The 20447-nt window shown below is 43.2% G+C and overlaps 1 protein-coding gene across 4 annotated transcripts in view; it reads right to left on the bottom strand.

The window, feature by feature from the left end:
• The window catches only part of DPH1 (diphthamide biosynthesis 1), a 421815-nt gene that overhangs the window by 312745 nt on the left and 88623 nt on the right, over positions 1-20447 (bottom strand). The window contains exon 4 of one of the 4 annotated variants that reach the window (XM_073565692.1): positions 17953-18032. The exons of the other annotated variants lie outside the window; for them this stretch is intronic. Coding sequence (XP_073421793.1) covers positions 17953-18032 — 80 coding nt within the window. The remainder of the gene's footprint in view (positions 1-17952; positions 18033-20447) is intronic. 4 annotated transcript variants of the gene reach the window in all.

Here is a 20447-nt window from a genome sequence, read left to right as displayed (position 1 = left end):
AGATAAATAAGTGATGAGGATCCCTGCCTGCTTCCACTATTGGTCTACGCCTTGGGTAAATGGAAGAGTAGAGACCTGGCCGCCCTCGCCAGCACTAGAGCAAAGAGGCCGGCACTACAGGGATGGATGAACGTGCGCCTGATAGACGGAGGCTCGGCATAAACAGGCCTCCGGGAATCCGCAGCTCCACCTAAAGGGCTTCACACAGCTTTGTATTAATTAAAATCAGTATGTTTTTGTGTAGCCGCCTTATTTCCCTTCTTTTTCACTAAAAAATATGGGGGGGGAGTGTTTGTGAATATTTTATAGAAATTCATAACCGTAACAGGAATAAATATTAAACAACAACGAGCTAAGGGTGGGGGGGCTGACTCGCGGAGGAGGCGATGGAGAGGAAAAAAGAAGGCGCGAGAGAGTAGAATAAAAAGCAGGGCTTGGGGAATCGGCTTTCTTCCCGGAGCACATCGCTGAATCGTAATCAGGAGTCAGAGTAGAGCGAGCTTACATTACAAGTACTAGCGGCTCAATACACTTACTCTAAACCGAGCCAAGGAGCTCCGTTAACCCTAGAAGGAAGCAAATGGTTCAAACTCTTATTATTCATTCTTTTACAGAGGAGCCATTGAGTTCTATCTGAAGGACATCGCTGCTTGCCGACAGTGAGCACAGACTCTACAACCCAAGGGAGAACATCAAATGAATGTGACCTTCTCCTAAGTTAAAGGGAATCTGTCATCAGGCTTCTGCTATGTAATCTGAGGGCAGCATGAGGTATAGGGAGAGACACAGAATTCTGTCACTTATCAGGCTGTATGCTGCTGTTTCGACCCAATGAGTGTTTTATCAGCAGGAGATTATCACTACAGGACTAGGTGTCCGCATGCATCCTGGTCCAACCCCGCCCCTAGAAAGGATTAGCAGCTTACTGTCTCTATACAACCATACTTGGGCCTCTCTTTTTGAATGGCTGGTATATAAGGCACAATCGTGTATTTGCTCTGCAAGACAATCTGATCGATTATATTAATGACGCTCTGATCGGGAGTTTGAGCACAGCGTCAGGGAAAAATCGGAGCACAGGTGCGGAGAAGATGGCGAACTTAAAATGTCTCCATGTTCTCAATTATCTTGGGGAAATTGGACTGCAGTTGGATAACAGCCGAGTACAGTCCAATGTGTCACACGCACCCGTAGACTTGTATGGATGCGCGTCATTTGATTTGTGGATCCACTCACAGCATGTTGCAGTTTTTTTTTCTCATACCAAATCGGCAAGAGAAAACAATCGCAGATGTGCACTGTCCCATAGTATATCAGATAGTACTCGCCCGATGTATACGCTCGGATGAGACAGCCCTCTTTACATCCTGATACTGATCATCAGGACGCATGGTGATCAGCTGATCACTGATGGCTTTTTTTAGGAGATTGATTTTAAACACTAGTACCTTGACGCCATGTTCCTTTATGATGTTCAGAAGAGAAAGTGCTCTATGAAAGATGTCCTTCTAATGACATATGTAAAGCTCTAATTAAACGTCTTTATACAAGCAGCAATATTCTTGGATTATTTGGATCATTTTACACACGAAGGGCACAAGAAAATGAAAAAAAAAAAAAAAAATCAAAATGCAAATGAACCCCTAACAAAGCGTTTGACTTCGGAAAGCAGTCAGTGTCTCAGGATTACCCATGTGAATAGAACTATATAGCCGTGTACGCTGCAGGATATTTTGACCATGTTTCCATCACATGGACGTTACAATTCATAGAGGATCCAGCAAGTAAATATCTAAATCAGGGATGTCAAACTGAAATACAGGGAGGGCCAAATTAAAAGCTTGGACTAAGGGTACCGTTACACTTAGCGATGCACCAGCGATCCCGACAACGATATGGTGCATCGCTAAGTGGTCGCTAGTGAGCTGCCACACAGGCAGATCTCACCAGCGACATAGCAGCGGTCGGGGGTCGCTACTTACCTGTGAGACGCGGCGATCCTGACATCCTCCCGCCCGCGTTGCTCGTTGGCGCCACAGGAAGCCCCCCAACGAGAAATGGTCCAGGACCTTCTCGCATGATCAGTGATAACCAGCGGGGAAGCCGGTCGGAGGCAAGTATCGCTATGTGTAACGGGCGCTTAAGTCGCGGGCCAACCTTTATATTTATTAAAAAATATCTACAATTGAGGATGTTTTTCCTTATCAAATATAACGATGAACCTTTCCATATGGAAACAAACTTATGGGGGTCGTCCCACGACCTAAGTACATTTTTATTAATAGATCTTAGGCTAAAAGAAATAAAATCTCAAACGGGGCAAAACGGACCGTTTTTTTTTAAACAGATCCGATGAATGAAGAATTTTAAAGGAACTGTCGCCCGGGGAGGAGAGAGAGAGAAGGAGAGAGAGAGAGAAGGAGAGAGAGAGAGAAGGAGAGAGAGAGAGAAGGAGAGAGAGAGAGGAGGAGAGAGAGAGAGAAGGAGAGAGAGAGAGGAGGAGAGAGAGAGAGGAGAGAGAGAGCGAGAGCGAGAAAAGGAGAGAGAGAGAGAAAAAGGAGAGAGAGAGAAAAAGGAGAGAGAGAGAAAAAGGAGAGAGAGAGAGAGAGAGAAAAAGGAGAGAGAGAGAGAGAAAAGGAGAGAGAGAGAGAGAGAAAAGGAGAGAGAGAGAGAGAGAGAGAGAGAGGGAGAGAGAAAAGGAGAGAGAGAGAGGGAGAGAGAAAAGGAGAGAGAGAGAGGGAGAGAGAAAAGGAGAGAGAGAGAGAGAGAGAAAAGGAGAGAGAGAGAGAGAGAAAAGAGAGAGAGAGAGAGAGAGAGAGAAAGGAGAGAGAGAGAGAGAAAAAGGAGAGAGAGAGAGAGAGAGAGAGAGAAAAAGGAGAGAGAGAGAGAGAGAGAAAAAGGAGAGAGAGAGAGAGAAAAGGAGAGAGAGAGAGAGAAAAGGAGAGAGAGAGAGAGAGAGAAAAAGGAGAGAGAGAGAGAAAAGGAGAGAGAGAGAGAAAAGGAGAGAGAGAGAGAGAGAAAAGGAGAGAGAGAGAGAGAGAGAAAAAGGAGAGAGAGAGAGAGAGAGAGAAAAAGGAGAGAGAGAGAGAGAAAAGGAGAGAGAGAGAGAGAGAGAAAAGGAGAGAGAGAAAAGGAGAGAGAGAGAGAGAAAAGGAGAGAGAGAGAGAAAAAAGGAGAGAGAGAGAGAGAGAAAAGGAGAGAGAGAGAGAGAGAAAAGGAGAGAGAGAGAGAGAGAGAGAGAGAGAGAGAAAAGGAGAGAGAGAGAGAGAGAGAGAGAGAGAGAGAGAGAGAGAGAGAGAGAGAGAGAGAGAGTTTTTGCTGTCCGCCAGAAATGATTTCAGGGATAAATTTCCGGCTGACTTCATTTCTCCGGGCATGCGCACTAGAAAAATGCGGATCCTTCAGCAAAAAAACGTTGCATGGTCCGTCCAGGCAAATCGGCGGACGCAAAAAATTTGACGGATCCAACGGATGGCCATCCGTCAAGATCCGCCGGTAATGCAAATCAATGGGGAAAAAAACGGATCCACCAAAAAAAAAAAAAATGGCGGATGTTTTTTTTTTTTTGCAAAAACGGCGGATTTTGACTGATGGTCAAAAACGGAAGTGTGAAACAGGCCTAATATGTATGTTTTGTCCACAGTACATGATTAAGAAAATTTACTTTTATTCACGAAAAAAACACCACAAAAGATGCAACAAATTCTGTTTGCTGTATTTTTTTTAGCAACAGTTTTACATTTATTCATTGCTGTCTATGGGAGGAAAAACGCTGAAAGAATTGGCTTGTTGCAGATTTAAAAAAACCCAACAGTTCCCAAATTACTGTAAGTCAGGGAGAAATCAACAAGCGTGTGCATGAGATTTCTGACATCTCACAGGCTTTGCTGGTATTGTAAAATGCAGCTTCTTATTTTCATAGAAAATGCTGCCCCCCCCAAAAAAAAAAAATGGCTGAAAAAATGCTGCTTGTAAAAGCCTAAAGTCCAAGAGTGTTTTTGAAAAATTTTACATAAAGCAAAAAACTAAATAACATGATAATAGGGGAGGAGATGTCATTCTGATCCACTGGGGGCTGCCAACTATCCCGAGAAGGGGGCCTCTGGAACCCAGAAAGTGCAGCCCTGTCTTGAGTGGAGTGGAGGATGTGAATGCTAGACCTCTACCCCATTCACTGTCGATGATAGGCCGGGGTCACACGAGCGATAATTCTCTCTCCCCCGAGAGAATTGGATCAGTTACGGTAATGACACTCCAATCAAAATCTTATCACAGTTTGATCCGAGTGTCATCTTCGAGTGATCTGATTCTCTCACATGAGGTGTGGAGAAGAAGGGGAACAAGATTTCTCCATCTTCATTGTTTATGTCTGATGTTTGCCATGCACCTATAGACTTGAAAGGATGAACTTCCCCATAGAACAATATTGGTCTGAGTGCTGTCTGATAACAGGTCCAAGTTATACGCTGGTGTGAGCGAGCCCTTACTGTGATACTACCGGAGAAGGAAGAGTACAGCGCTTGGCTTTGTGCGGCAGGTCCCATAAACGATGATTGGAGCAGAGGCCGACCATGTGCACCTTCACTCCATCCACCCTCAAGTTCCAGAAACCCATTCTTGGAATCACTGGGATCCCAGCGGGGAGACCGCCAGTGATCAGTTAGTTAAGCACTTTCCCATGGATAAAAGACACCTTGTTTTTTGGGGGGAATAACCCTTTAAATTATTTTTACAACACAATGAAGTTTACAAGTATTGATGCCAAGCAAGAGGCATATCAACACAAAAACCGAGAACTTCAGCTTTCAATCTTTACACATGAACCCTTGTATGTATCAAAAAAAAAATTAAGATCGTTGTTTTTCACTTGTCTGCTGGAGCAATCGAAAGCAACACCGCTCTTTCAAGGCAAAGAGAGGCTGGTAGCAGCAATAATTGCAGCCGGGCTAATTGCATGGTAATTAGAGACTTCTTAGAGCCTGGACTGTTTGTGGCCTTCAAGGACGGAGATTGCTCAGCAAGCTTTAGCGTGCTGACCTCATTTGCAATGTAGCAATGCATCATACATATTAAAATTGTATACTTGACTAAATACAAAGAGTCTGGGTCTACTGAGCTCATTCTCCAGACTCCGGCGCTGTCCTATTGGTATTACATGAACATGGATCCTAAAACCCATCTATCATCAATCGGAGCCACAATTGGGCAGACTCCATGCCATGGCTTTGCCCGACAATAACGTATTGGCATACTATAGAAGAGCTTGCACCTTCAAGTCTCCTTCATTCTCCTCAACATCAAAGCCTCTTTTAGAGCCGCCAATGTTGCTGTGTGCGGCATGATTGATCCCGAGCCATGCCCATGTGGAAGAAAGGGTGGGCACCAGAGAAAGCAAGCGGGACATGTAACTGCCCTTGTATTTGGCAGCTGGGGAGATTCTTCTCACGTTCAGATTCAGCTGGGTGACAAAGGCCACTCAACGTGCCGGCTAACTAAGATTTCATATTAACGCGGAGTTATAAATATTAATGGCAGATCCAGGCAGCCACTAACGAGGCCAGGAACACTGTGCTGTCTGTCTAACCCCCTCACCTAATGCAATTTAATCCAGTCCCAGAAGATTTACCAGTAGTGGAAGAGAGCAAGAGGGAAGGAGGGGGAATGCTCGGCTTCTGCCACGCCGACTCCACAGAGCACAGAACAAAACAAATTCCAAATGGAGATTGGAAAGGGGTTAAATGACACGATGTAACCACTCCCCGCATCCCGGATGCACACTTGTCCAAAATGAGCCATGAACGCCTCTTAGTCTTGCTTTTCCTTTATACTTAAGATCATTTTTGATAATCGATAAATGATATACAAAAAAAAAAAAAAACAATCGCAAAATAATTAATCCTTGCATCGGCTCCTTACGGTCACATCGCTGACAATTACTAACGGTTTTCATCTCTTAGAGTTTCTCACTTTGTAGAAATGTGGTTGACTATTAGGTTTAACAAAATTGTGCCCCTCAACCTAAAAAAATAAAACAAAAAAATCAGAGACATGTGCGATTTTGATCCAAGTGTCAAATTAAAATCGGCAATGCAAGTCTATGGGTCCATGGGAAAAAAAATCAGATTTTCACAGATCGACAGAATGGAGTATCCAGTGTAATCAGACTTTTTCTCAGATGTGGTGAAAGCTGTCGTGCTACCCACGGTGTCGTGACCCCTGTGCCTAATCAGCGCTGGCGCCACTGTCCCCGCTATTGGACAGATTCACCGGAGGTGAACGGCCAGATGATCAAGGGGGTGCACAGCGTTGCACAGCATAAGTGCTGTGCCAATTACTATTTATTGGGTTTTTGATCACTGTGATGGGGTCTATCACACTAATCAAAAGTCAGCAACCAATAGGAAAAATGCCTGCGGTTGCCGGGTGTAGGCAGACAGATGTCAGCGGGTGCACTACATATGTGCCCGCCATTTCACTTCAGAAGAATTATGAGGGCCCGGGGATCGCGGATCCGGTACTGTGGGGGTTTGGGGACATAATTTCTCTCTCTTCGGACATGTAATATCATGTCAGAGGAGAGAAGTGATTTTTAGAGGACATTTTGTTCGTTGAATAGCGGTGATCACGTGATCGGGGGACTGGAAAAAACCAGCCTGGCTCCTGTTCTTCACCCTGGAGATTTTCCAACCCCGGGGTCTCTATACACCAATCGCTGATGAGGGAATAAGGCCCCTTATTGACTGCTGTTTCAATGCGAATCGGCAATCATTAAGGGGTTAAGTGGCACAATCCAGTGTTGGTGTGCGTTCCGCTGACTGAGCCACACACAATATATATGTAGTATAACAATATATAATAATTTAAAAGGAGTTTTCCACAGCGCGAGTACCTGCTCTGTTTATTATTTTAGGTACTTTTGGGCATTTGGTGCCCAATTTCCCTAAAGTAGAATACAGGTTACTGCCCAAGATATACAATAGTAGATTGTTAACTTTACTATATACTGCAAAATTGACAGCTTCCCGTGTATACGGTGCATTCTCGAGCAAGCTGCCAATCACTGGTGGGGGCGGGGTTACACAGATTAGCCTGACTAGTCTGCACATGAGATAGAGTCAGGCAGTGATAATCTAATGCTGATAAAACACTGATTGTATTGAAACTACAACATACAGACTAGTAAGGCCTGTTTCACACATCCGTTTTATGGCATACGCCATCCGTTTTTTGCATCCGTTTTTGTGTGAAAAAAACGGATCAGTTTCCGTTTTACCACAAACGGATCCGTTTTTTGACGGATCCGCGGTAACCACTAATGGAAGTCTATGGGACCAAAAAACGGATCCTCCAAAAAAAATGGCGGATCCGTTTTTTAATGGAAAACGAAGGATTTTAAAAAACGGAAGTGTGATCCAGGCCTAAGCAATACATTATTGGAATCATGCTTTCTGCCCATACATCATGCTACTGTCAGACTAAATGGAAAAAAAAAAAACTTCTGACAGATTATCTTTAGATAAAAAAAATACATTTATTATCATTATTGCTCACAAAAGTCAGAGCTAGGAAAATTAAAGAAATCCACAAAGAAAGGAAATCAATGTGCCAGAATTGCCGATTTACAGTCATCACACAACCTCCAAGAAAAGCGATAAAACACAATTAAAACATCTATATCCCCAGATGACAGATTGCCATGCAAAAAAAAAAAAAAACATTTACAGACAAATCAAAATTTTTCATTTATAAAAAAAAAACTAGACAAGTTTGAAACAGCCATAATTATCCTGACCTAGAGAGTCAGGTTGTCGGGTTATTTTATTTACTGGGCGATGGATAACGAAAAAAAAAACTCAAAATACAAAGTACGGTCAAACAAATGGTCTCATTCAAAACTAACTAGTCAGTCCTGCAAAAATATACTCCCTCTTATGGCTCTGTGTAGAGAAAAAAAAAAAATAATAATGTTATGACTCTTCGAAGGAGAGGAAAAAACAAACACGTAAAAGCAAAAACTGGCCCCATCAGGAGGCGGTTGGATTAGAAAAAAAAAATATGGTATATAAATCGCTCATCAGCACTGTTATGGTGACTACATGCAATACTGATGATATAGTTCTCACTCAGATCACAGCTTTCACATAGTGAAGCGAAGCTGTATATCTGGCGCACGTCGCCGGGTGTGAAGTACATTAGGACATAAGTGGATTTTGAAGAAATGCGCTAGTATTATACCTGATGTAGTCACAAGTCATAATAATCTGCCCATTAATTGCATCTAATGGGCAAAATAAATTGTTGCGCCTGGGATTCCCTTCTTGAGGCTGGATACACGCATGCCCTCAGCTGCATAGAAAGACATGCAGCCGCACACGCCGGTCCCGAGTGCTGGCGGGAGTGCCAGGTATTGAGACGAGAGACTCACGCAAGTTTCTCGCATTGCACTCACAAGAGTGACCCCGGCCTTAGAACGGATCCAGCAGCAACCCGTTGGCAAAAATGTTGTGCAGACACAACTTTTTTTGTCCATCTGAAAAACACAGATTTCTACTGGATCCATTTTTTTTCTTTTTTTTTTTTTTAAACACTGAAGTCTTTATAAACCACATCTGTTATATAGCCATCCATTTTTCTGCCATTTGAAAAATATTTAGCATACACTGCTGGACATGTGAACTCTCAAGCGATCATTCATTTTAACTTGATCCAGTACGCAAACAACAGATTCGGTTCAAATGCGAGAAAAACGGATGTCTAGTCATAGGATCAGTTTTCCATGGATTTAAGTGTTTAAAAGAAAAATGAATCCAGTTGAAATAATTTTTTATAGGTAAATAAAAAAGTTGTGTCTACACAACTTTACGTCAGCCGATTGCTGCTCGCTCCATTGTCACGGATCATTACTGCACAAGTGAAAATGACCTAACACAAGGAAGACACGAGTCCTCCCCAAACGGTAGCTGCAGAGCGGCTCTGACTCTCAGTGTTGGTCCTTAGCAGGTCAATAATCGGGTATTAGTTGTCTTCGTGGGACCACCTCATCAACTCTTGTGTATAGTCAGATAGAACATCTTACTGCCCTTCTATAAATGTAAACGCACCATAAATTGCCAAAACCAGAGTTTGCCAAATCCAACCTCAAGAACCTTCACGGTATGCGCACACTGAGTCTTTCTGCTGACATTTTCTAGTGGAAAGTGAGCAGAAACGTCACGTTTTGAGGAGGCTTGAATTTTTGCATTTCTGCTCGAAAAACTTCTACTGAAAAGAAAAAAAACAAACCTTAGCGAGTACATACTCTAAGGTCCCCGATTCAATATGACAGGCGTTTTGTGCACTAGTGTTAATGAAGGGGCATGGCGGTGTTTGAGGACCCCGATACAAGAGGAGGCACAAGCCGTTTAATGAATCAGACGCATCTTACAAGTGACGTGTGCCTGGAATAAGATTTCTGCTGTAAGGTACATCACAACTGGTAAACGAATTAGATGGCAAGGCGTCACCATGTCCCTGTCCCCCAGCTGTGCCCATTTTGGAGGAACTAGCCGAGACTGGAGTGAAAATGCCAAAGTCACTAAATTTTCATGCAACTTTGCTTTGAGCAAAAATTTTGCAACTTTTCAAAGTTTTTTTTTACGCCAGTCTCAGGCCCTAAGAGACAACGCCTTGATCATTTCCTATAAAAGGACATTTGTGCATTAGTAAAACCAAGGCAATCCTCTACAAGGCCTGCTGGCGGAATAGTTTTGTTAGCGTCTGATTTTACAACAGTTACATTTTTGCTATATTGCTGCCGTCCCTTTCTCGCCGCCTCAGTCAGTGATAAGACTATTCAGCTGTGACTGTAATTTCTTTTTTTTGTTCACCTGAACGTAGCGCGAAGAGATCAGTCAGGTCATTTGGGCATAATGTGGCCGCTGCAGAGCAGAGAACATGTCCTTCTATTCCTCTTGGCAGGGAATAAACTAAACAACAACACTTCGATTTCTCTTCGTTCTAATTTCTATGTATCGCACACAAAGAAAATGGACACCAGGTGCTCAAGCCATTAGAGTGGTAAGAACGCGTTTAGTAATCGCGCCACTGATTTATAGGTCATGAAAGATGAAGCATCAAGCAGTGGAGATCTGCAAAAGGCGGCTGAGATATCGCTTTCCCTTTTTTCTTTTTTTCCCCATTCTCTTTTTCATGAGGCCAATTGGCGAAATGAATCCAGTGAGAGAACCGGTTTGCAAAGGTTACATCAATACTTGGGCAGGAGAGACCTAAGGCCAGGTAGCTGACATTCCGATTCTGTCACCAGCGCTGGTGGAGACCGTTCCATCCAGATAAAAGGAGCCGTAATCTGCAGCCTTTGAAGTCTGAGACATGAAAGAGGATGGTGCTCATCCACGGGAAAAAGATGCTCTTCTGCTTCTTAAAGGCACACAGACAGGGGTCTTCTAATCTGCTTCCAGCCTTCCTCCTGCTTCACCTGCGGACCTGATGAACGGAGGATTTCTCCGTCTGGTTCCACGAGTCCCTGCAGACCACTTTGTTCTGTCAGTTTGCTAGCAGGCCAGGCTTGCACGCTGGGTGCATCGGTGACTATTGAAGGCTCTGACCTTTTAAAGGCCCACGGCGCAGCCAGGCACGTAGAGCGCGATCAGTCTTGGCGGCAGGAATCATCATCTGAGCTTGTTGCCTCCTTTTTCCAGTTCAGCGATTATCCATCAGGGTTGTGGTAGCGTCTCCTTTCACATCTGGTCCGGCTTGCTACCAACTGAAGACGTTTCGTGCCACCGTACTCAGTAATTGTAGTAGAATTCACCATTCGCATCCCTTTAACTATGAGCATGTAGATAAGAGAAGTACATCATCCACTTCCTCTGCCTTTTTTGTGCATCATTTCATTCACCCTTTCATGTCCAGGTGATAAGAAAATGCTAAAAATGATCCTCAAATCTAAAAACATGAGAATTAACGCAATAAATCACACCGGATGACAAGTGGGAAGGCTTTGAAAGCCGATTATCTGAGTAGACAAAGACATCCCCCACTTCAAAGACTACAGCCCCAACGCTTTTTTATATTGCAGAAATCAAAAATGATTATATCAGCAGTACAACTTGCCCTGCCGGAAAAAAAAGAAAAAAAACTCATAAAAATGTTACAAATGACTTCAAACTTTTCCTTGTGCATTCGGATCACATACTTCATTATGAAATCCTTCAGTAGTTATCTATTTAGGAGAAAAATGGTTGTAAAATAATATTTGCAGGGCTCGTTAATTATGGCTGCCGTTCTGCATTTTCTCAGGGCTGCTTTGTAATTTTGGGCCTCAAGGCTGCAGAGATCTCACTGTTTCTCCTATCCAGCATTCCAGCATCTGGCACAATCCTATTCTGGGCTTTTCAGACTCTACTAACTGGAATACATGTGCATGGCTTAAAGGGAAGGTCCAAAATCACAACCATTTTCTTACAGTTTGCCAATGTATCCAATAGGAATAAGCAAATTTAAAAATAGTCATTAAAGTTTGAGCCTACAGCACATAAGAAAACTTATGTATCTCTATGTTAAGAGACCACAAAACAAGCTTGAGAAGCCTTTTGATAGCATAACAAATGTACAGTATGTTTGTTTAAACCTCATTCAGATGCCATTTGGATTAAATTTTCTTTAGTGTCATACTTTGCTGTAAGTGATGTTTGTAAATGCCAAAATTAAAAATGCAAAGCTTCTCCTACCAATGACCATGGACGATTTTACATTAAGAGGGGCCCTGGACAAAAGCTAAAACTGGGATCCCCAAAGTGTCAACATACTGCACCATCACACAAACATTTAGGATGCACGAGCTGAGTCCAGGCCATGAAACAAGTGCAATCAACAATATTGACGTGTTCGGCGTTTTTTACTGGCCTCTTTACACAGGCTGACGAGGAATGATGGACAGAGAACAAATCACTAAGGGTACGCTCCCACGGTCAGTAAACGCCCATCAAACCCGCATCCGCCAGATTTTACAGCATAGTGGATGGGTTTTCATGAAATCCCATCCCCACTATGCGTCCTGAGACGCCTCCGGCTTCCCTGCGGAGACGCACATGGAGAACGTCTTTTCAGACCACAGCATGTCCATTTATGTAGCAGAGCTGCTCCGTCTCCGTTGCATGAATTACCCAGTCACTATCATTAGACACGGTAAAACCGCATTATCTTCTTAGTCACATGCGTATTACCTAAGTGCGGGAACGCAGCTTACTATGCATGTGACTAATTTAAAAAATGTCATACCTTGTTTCAACCGGAAGTTCTCGCACACTGCTGAGCTCATCGCGAAAACTGCCATGCACGTGATCGCCGGGGATGGGATTATCTCCGGTCACTAGCCAAGTTCTCACGGTCAGCTGACCACGAGAACTCTAGTGCACGTGACTGCCAGTGACAAAGTTATCTCCGGTCATTATCTCCAAGCTCCGCTATGTCTGGATGTCATGCTGAGTGGTGGCATAATGCCACCATTCAGCCAAAGGCATCCAGATGTAGCAGAGCTGGACTCATCGACGGACAGTATGTATATCTTCTCGGCGGACAGGTATGGTATGTTGTTGATTTTTTTTTATTTCTCTTACAGGAGATGGAGGGCATGGGTGGAATAGGCGATGCAGTAAGTATGGTTTAATTAAGATTATTAAAGGAGTGTGTCATTGTTTCAATTAAAGGACTTTATTCTGGCTGTGTCTTTATTTACCATGTAACTATAGTAGAATTAGTAATGGATAGACAATACAAAGGTGACATCAACCACACAAATACTATCCCACTTGCCACCGCTACAGGGCAAGTGGGAAGAGCCGGGTAAAGTGCCATAATTGGAGCAACTTTGGATGTTCCAATTGTGGGGCAGCTACGGGCTGCTATTTTTAGGCTGGTGAGGGCCAAAATCCATTGGCGTCGCCAGCCTGAGAATATCAGGCCACAGCTGTCTGTTTTTTCCTTGGCAGGTTAACAAAAATAGGGAGGAGACCCACGCTATTTTTTTTTTTTTTTTTTTGGATACCACCATTTTTGCTTACCATCCAAGGTAAGCTAACTGCTGCAGCCTGGTATTGTCTGGCTGGTAAAGTTCATGGATATTGGAATGTTACCAGCCTGAAATACCAGTCTCAGTCTGCATTACTCTGGCTGGTTAAAAAATATAGGGGGACTTCACACTGTTTTATAAAAAAATTATTATTTATTAAAAGGAGGGGACCTGTCTCTGTGCTTTCCTCCACTTCCTGCGTCATGTACTTCTGGCTGTGTCACAAGATTCACCATTATGTAAATTACTACATGTGTAGTAAACTGCATTCCCGCACATAATACACACGTGACTATATGGTTTTAACGTATCTAATGATAGTGAATGGGTAATTTACGCAGCTGCATAAATTGACATGCCATCTGGAAAGACGCGCCGCATGCCCGTCTCTGTGGGTGACCCGTGGGAATCGGTGCATGCATAGTGGGCATGGGATTTCTTGAAATCCCATCCATTACGCTATAATAGCTGGATGCTGCAGGTTGGACATTGCAGATGTACGCAGCATGCAACCCGCAGCGTTTACTGACCGCAGGAACATACCCCAATATATCTGACTAAAAGGGATAAATGGGCACCTCCACAATATATACTCAGGTGGGATCACCTAGTGCATATAAATAAATTAACACAGTGACAAATAAAGAGAAAAGTATATGCACACAAATAGGGATCACCACACACTAATATAATCAAGAATCAAATTTTATTATAGTGAACACAACAAGCAAACACAGTTTAAAAACAATTAAAATGTCTGAACTCACAGACACACATAGACAAACAAAAACAATGGGTCATGTTAATAGACAGTTAAATACTGTGGGCCCCAGAATTAACCATTTAATCAAATAACAAATATCTACTGAATTTCAATATCTGGGATCTAACACCACAGGTTAACAATCCCAATCTTATTCATTGTCATAATATCATGGTGTTAATACAAATATACCAGAATATCTACATATCAAGTCCTATAGGGAAACACTGTGATTGCATAAGGGATACACAGGCAAAATAAACGCCATGTGTAAGCATCAAATTCTCAACATGTTACCACTAAATCAAATAGGGACAACATAGCCCCTTTCCCTATCATGATATCACCTGGTTTCTGAGGACAAGCAGACCAATGGTTAAATTGTATGGGACCCCCAAACCCATGCGTATCGACACTATGAAGTGACACTGAGTGACACTGACCTTGAGAAAGACACTTCATAGTGTCGATACGCGTGGGTTTGTTATATTATTAATATCCTCATGTCAGACTGGCAGAAAGGACTCCATGCCGCTTACAAGCAGCACATTTACTACAGAATTCATTAAAATCTTTACATATAAAAGTATATACAGACAGATATACTATTGTTTGTGCCCAAAATTCCACTGGCATCCTGAAGTATCTACCGTTAGATCTATATATTACATGTGACACACTGTTGGGGCTTCATTTGAAAAGGGAACATAGCCAGGGATCTAGGGAACAGGTTTCTGCCAGAAAGAGGGTGTAACGTAGCACCACAAAGTCAATCACCTCTAGAAAATACCAGAACATATCAGTGCCCAGACAATCCTGATCTTTGTTTTTAGAGTCACCTGAAGATTTATTTTTTTTTTTTTTTAATAGATCTTTCATCTTTGTTCTCCCAAGCATCAGTCTGAGTCACATTTCTTTCTAAATCCTTTTGTTGTTAATAATTCATGGCGATAGTTTTCACCAAAGGTAAACTGTATGAAACGCATCAAGGAACCCGTGCACAGCCTGCTTCTATTGTCATCTGCTTTTATAGAAGTTAGTAATACACTTTTCTGTTGCTAGAATTGGATACAACATGTATTATTATGATGGATCCATGTGTGGTGGGAAAGGTTTCAGCAGAAGACTCACATTTGCATTTATTAGTGCGTCCATGTGATCATTGCAAACCAAGTGTGAATACAAAGTTTTCTGGGCACCTTTAGGTTTGTGATAGTTTTCTTTCAAATCATGTTTCTGCTTGGTGTGCACCATACAGTAATAGAGCCCAATAGATTTTTAATCACTGTAGTTTTCCGTTTTCCTCATCTTCATATTCCTCAGCACTTTACCATTCAGGAGGTGGCCAGACAATTCAACCCAAGAGTAGCGAGCGTCCTGCTCAAAAACTTACAGGAGGAAATGGGAGTATAGGGGTGACACAAAAAGGTAAAAAAGTAATATAATAAATAAGGGTACTTTTATAAAACTGCAAGAGCCGTACACCAGCCAGTGTCTGTATATGTACAGTGCGCTACTGAGTGCATTAAGTATGTAGGAAACAGAAGAAAGACAGGAGAAGAAAGAAAGAGAGAAAGAGAGAAAGAGAGAGAAGAAAGAAAGAAAGAAAGAAAGAAAGAAAGAAAGAAAGAAAGAAAGAAAGAAAGAAAGAAAGAAAGAGTAAGAATAGTGAGCTGATGCAATAGGACTGTGTGAAGGTAAACTGTCTGCAGATTTATTTCCCACCTAATCTGAAAGCAGCATAAAGTATTCCTGGGCTACTTGCTGTAGTTTTGATAAAATCAATGCTTTATCAGCTGGAGGTTATCAATAGAGGACTAATAAACCTGCTACTATGTAGGTCTCCATATTCATGTGCCGTGTATAACTCCGCCCCCCACCGCTGATTGGCAGCTTTCTGTCTATGCCCAGAGTACACTGAAAGCCGCCAATCAGTGGCGTGGGCTGAGTTATAGAGAGCTCAGCATTCAGAGAACTTCTAGATTTGCAGCAGAGAAAACAGGAATTTTATCAAAACTGCTGCAGCCCAGTAAGTGATCATTGCTGGAATCAAGGCATCTGCCCCTCAGGTAGGATAGCAAACACCCAGTGACAGATTCCCTTTAGATAGGTATGCGTTTAATGCATGCTCAAAACCATTATCACTGGGAATAAAAAAAAAAAAAAAAAAAACATTCCAGTGAAAATGTTTTTTTTTTTTTTTTTTTTGCAAAATCTGTGTATGTAGTATGTTAAAGGGAATGTCAGCAGGTTTTTGCTATGTAATGTGAAAATAGCATGATGCAGAGGTTAAAACACAGATTTCAGCAATGTATCTTATGAAGTTCCATGGTTTTCTTTGCTAACAATGATTGCTTTAGCACCAGGAGCTCATCATTGCTGGTACACAGCAGCTTGTGCCTCCTGGTCCAGCAACGCCCCCTCCTGTGATAGGCAGCTCACTGTCTATAGACATTGCATATACAGAGCCCAGTGTGGGCAGGGTTAGATTTCTCAGCTCTGCTACACTGCTAAATCTAAAAGTTCTGATAGTGTGATCATGGCTGCACCCAGTAATCTAAGTGATACATAGTTGGATTCAGCCTTTTCTTGCCTACATTACACTGCAAAAACCGGCTGACAGATTCTATTTAATATACTCACCTATTGCAGCTTTCTCTGGGATCCAGCGCAGTTCCCCATCCTCTGAGAGTAGTCACCACTCTGCAGACTTTCGGGTCAAACTGTGACTTGCGTGACCCAAAAGTGGCTTTTACACCGTAAGCATATAAAAAAACAAAAAGAGTCACAGGGTGAGTATGAGAGTCTGAAGAGTGGCGACGTCATTGGGAAAATGACAGGAATGGCATTGGATACTGGAGACTACAGACACATATACACAGATTTAGCGGGGGGGGACCTTCATGGGAGGACTTCTTGACTGTTTTGGGTAGTGCATTCCAGAGAGTTCATGCAGCATGAGAAAAGTCTTGAAGAGGAGATTGATGTACTGTAATACTATACAGTTAATAAAGGAGGCCAGGCAGTACATGTCTGGGTGTGATCTGTAAATTAGTGTGCATAGAGGAGCTGACTACTTCCCATCCGACTTTCAATAACAATACACAAGATTGTATAGCGTTCCAAGATATCAGGATTGCCTCACTTTATTTAAGACTTTATATCCCAATCCACAAAACACTGGTGACTTCTTAGTACATATTATTACTGATGAGCAAGTGTGCTCGGATAAGGTGTTATCTGAGCACGCTCTTGTGCTAATAGAGTATCCTCGGCGTGCTCGTATACTATGCTCGAGTCCCCGTAGCTGCATGTCTCGCGGCCTATAGGTGCTACTTGCCCCAATTTAAGTTACAGGCTTAGTAATTATGCCCTAAATGTTTGAGTAGGTCTTCTTTTAAAACACATGTATGCTCTTATTTACACACATAATGGTCCAAACATACATGGTGACATACAGCAGCATGGCTTATAAACGTATAGACAACAATGGATACATAGATACACACACACACCCTTGAAGACAAATCATTCTCTCCGCAGGTTGAAGGCCCATATACACCTTGCAGTAAAACGATAATGGCACAGAAGACCCTGGTGGAACTATCTATGCTTGCACATGATCGATCTTCCTACAATTAAAATTACCTGCAAGAATATTCACATTCCACCGTTGCATCAGCCCAAGGTCGCCCATCCCTTCATATACGGCAGCATCACTCCTCACCAGCCACCCCGGACAAAGCAGTTGCGAAACGCATGTTGGGTGGATGGTGGGTGAGCCTCGGCACTTCATCTTGTTCTACTTTATCCTGCCCTCCTTGGCAATTTTGCAATCTGCATTTACTAGCGTGGTTTGACTTTACACATTGGGATCTACTGCATTAACTTTTCCATCCTGTGTATCAATCCTATTTTTACTATCATTGGTTGTTGTTCAATAGATGCATTTTTACTTGTGACTCCGCAGTTTGTTTCATATTACTATTTCTCTATATGCATCTTTCTGGCTCATCCACCAATTTTTTCTCATATCGGTGTATTGTGCCATTTTTTTATCAATCTGTTTATATATTTTTAGTGAGATTTAATAAAACATGGATTTTTGTGATAAACTCACCGTAAAATCCTTTTCGCCGAGACGCTCATTGGGAGATACAGATACTGTGGGTGTATGCTTCTGCCGCTAGGAGGCTGACACTAAGTGAAAAAAAAAAAGGTTAGCTCCTCCTCCACTGTATACACCCTCGCCCCCATTGCGGGCAGAACTCAGTTTGGTGCTAAAGCAGTAGGAGGACAACAAAATCAGCCTTAAAGGGAAGGTGCCGCAATTTTATATAATTTGCAAAAAAAGAGTAAGTAACAAAACATGTTGTTTCAGCAAATGTTGTACTAACCAGGATTTATGGTTTGTTTGTAATAATGTTTTAATGTAGCCACTGGGCGCGGCCATCTTGATTTGCAGATCTGTGGAGGACTCATACAGTCTGCAAATATGGCCGTCCCTGCACATAGGAGACTGCATCAGTTCCCGACCCCACATTACAGCCTCATTAGCAGTGAACTGGGCACGCCCCTGTGGGCTGCACCATTCACTGCTGTAGGTGTGGCTGGGCGCCATTTTACTGTAGCCCAGTGCTATCTGCTGAGCTCCACTTTCTGCACCGTGCTTCCTGCTCCAGCTCCACTGTCCTCCTGCTCTGTCTCCGCCTCCCCACTCACACACAGCCCCAGAAATCTCCGGTAATCTGACACCTTTGCTTTTATGAGAGCTTTTATGGCTGTCTGAGGAGGACAGTGACATATACAGCCCATAGTCTAGTGTATGGGGGGGCTGGAAGTTTCACCAGTGTGAGCATATCTGTAATACTGTCTCCTGTGATACTGCCTGCTGAGCCGTGTATCTAATCCTATCCTGTGTGATACTGACTGCTGAGCCATGTATCTAATCCTCCCCTGTGTGATACTGACTGCTGAGCCGTGTATCTAATCCTCCCCTGTGTGATACTGCCTGCTGAGCCGTGTATCTAATCCTATCCTGTGTGATACTGACTGCTGAGCCATGTATCTAATCCTCCCCTGTGTGATACTGACTGCTGAGCCGTGTATCTAATCCTCCCCTGTGTGATACTGACTGCTGAGCCGTGTATTTAATCCTATCCTGTGTGATACTGACTGCTGAGCCGTGTATCTAATCCTATCCTGTGTGATACTGACTGCTGAACCGTGTATCTAATCCTATCCTGTGTGATACTGTCTGCTGAGCCGTGTATCTAATCCTCCCCTGTGCGATACTGACTGCTGAGCCGTGTATCTAATCCTCTCCTGTGTGACACTGACTGCTGAACCGTGTATCTAATCCTATCCTGTGTGATAATGTCTGCTGAGCCGTGTATTTATTCCTATCCTGTGTGATACTGTCTGCTGAGCCGTGTATCTAATCCTCCCCTGTGTGATACTGACTGCTGAGCCGTGTATCTAATCATATCCTGTGTGATACTGTCTGCTGAGCCGTGTATCTAATCCTCCCCTGTGCGATACTGACTGCTGAGCCGTGTATCTAATCCTCTCCTGTGTGACACTGACTGCTGAACCGTGTATCTAATCCTATCCTGTGTGATACTGTCTGCTGAGCCGTGTATTTATTCCTATCCTGTGTGATACTGTCTGCTGAGCCGTGTATCTAATCCTCCCCTGTGTGATACTGATTGCTGAGCCGTGTATCTAATCCTCTCCTGTGTGATACTGACTGCTGAGCCATGTATCTAATCCTCTCCTGTGTGACACTGACTGCTGAACCGTGTATCTAATCCTATCCTGTGTGATACTGTCTGCTGAGCCGTGTATTTATTCCTATCCTGTGTGATACTGTCTGCTGAGCCGTGTATCTAATCCTCCCCTGTGTGATACTGATTGCTGAGCCGTGTATCTAATCCTCTCCTGTGTGATACTGACTGCTGAGCCATGTATCTAATCCTCTCCTGTGTGATACTGACTGCTGAACCGTGTATCTAATCCTGTGATACTGTCTGCTGAGCCGTGTATCTAATCCTCCCCTGTGTGATACTGACTGCTGAGCCGTGTATCTAATCCTCTCCTGTGTGATACTGACTGCTGAACCGTGTATCTAATCCTATCCTGTGTGATACTGTCTGCTGAGCCGTGTATCTAATCCTCCCCTGTGTGATACTGACTGCTGAGCCGTGTATCTAATCCTATCCTGTGTGATACTGACTGCTGAACCGTGTATCTAATCCTATCCTGTGTGATACTGTCTGCTGAGCCGTGTATCTAATCCTCCCCTGTGCGATACTGACTGCTGAGCCGTGTATCTAATCCTCTCCTGTGTGACACTGACTGCTGAACCGTGTATCTAATCCTATCCTGTGTGATAATGTCTGCTGAGCCGTGTATTTATTCCTATCCTTTGTGATACTGTCTGCTGAGCAGTGTATCTAATCCTCCCCTGTGTGATACTGACTGCTGAGCCGTGTATCTAATCATATCCTGTGTGATACTGTCTGCTGAGCCGTGTATCTAATCCTCCCCTGTGCGATACTGACTGCTGAGCCGTGTATCTAATCCTCTCCTGTGTGACACTGACTGCTGAACCGT

This window comes from Dendrobates tinctorius, unplaced genomic scaffold, assembly GCF_039654945.1.
Source record: "Dendrobates tinctorius isolate UK_male_01 unplaced genomic scaffold, ASM3965494v1 ptg000016l, whole genome shotgun sequence".
Taxonomy (NCBI): Eukaryota; Metazoa; Chordata; class Amphibia; order Anura; family Dendrobatidae; genus Dendrobates; species Dendrobates tinctorius.
Note: the sequence above shows the minus strand (reverse complement) of the source record. Positions and strands in the feature narration are given on the sequence as shown.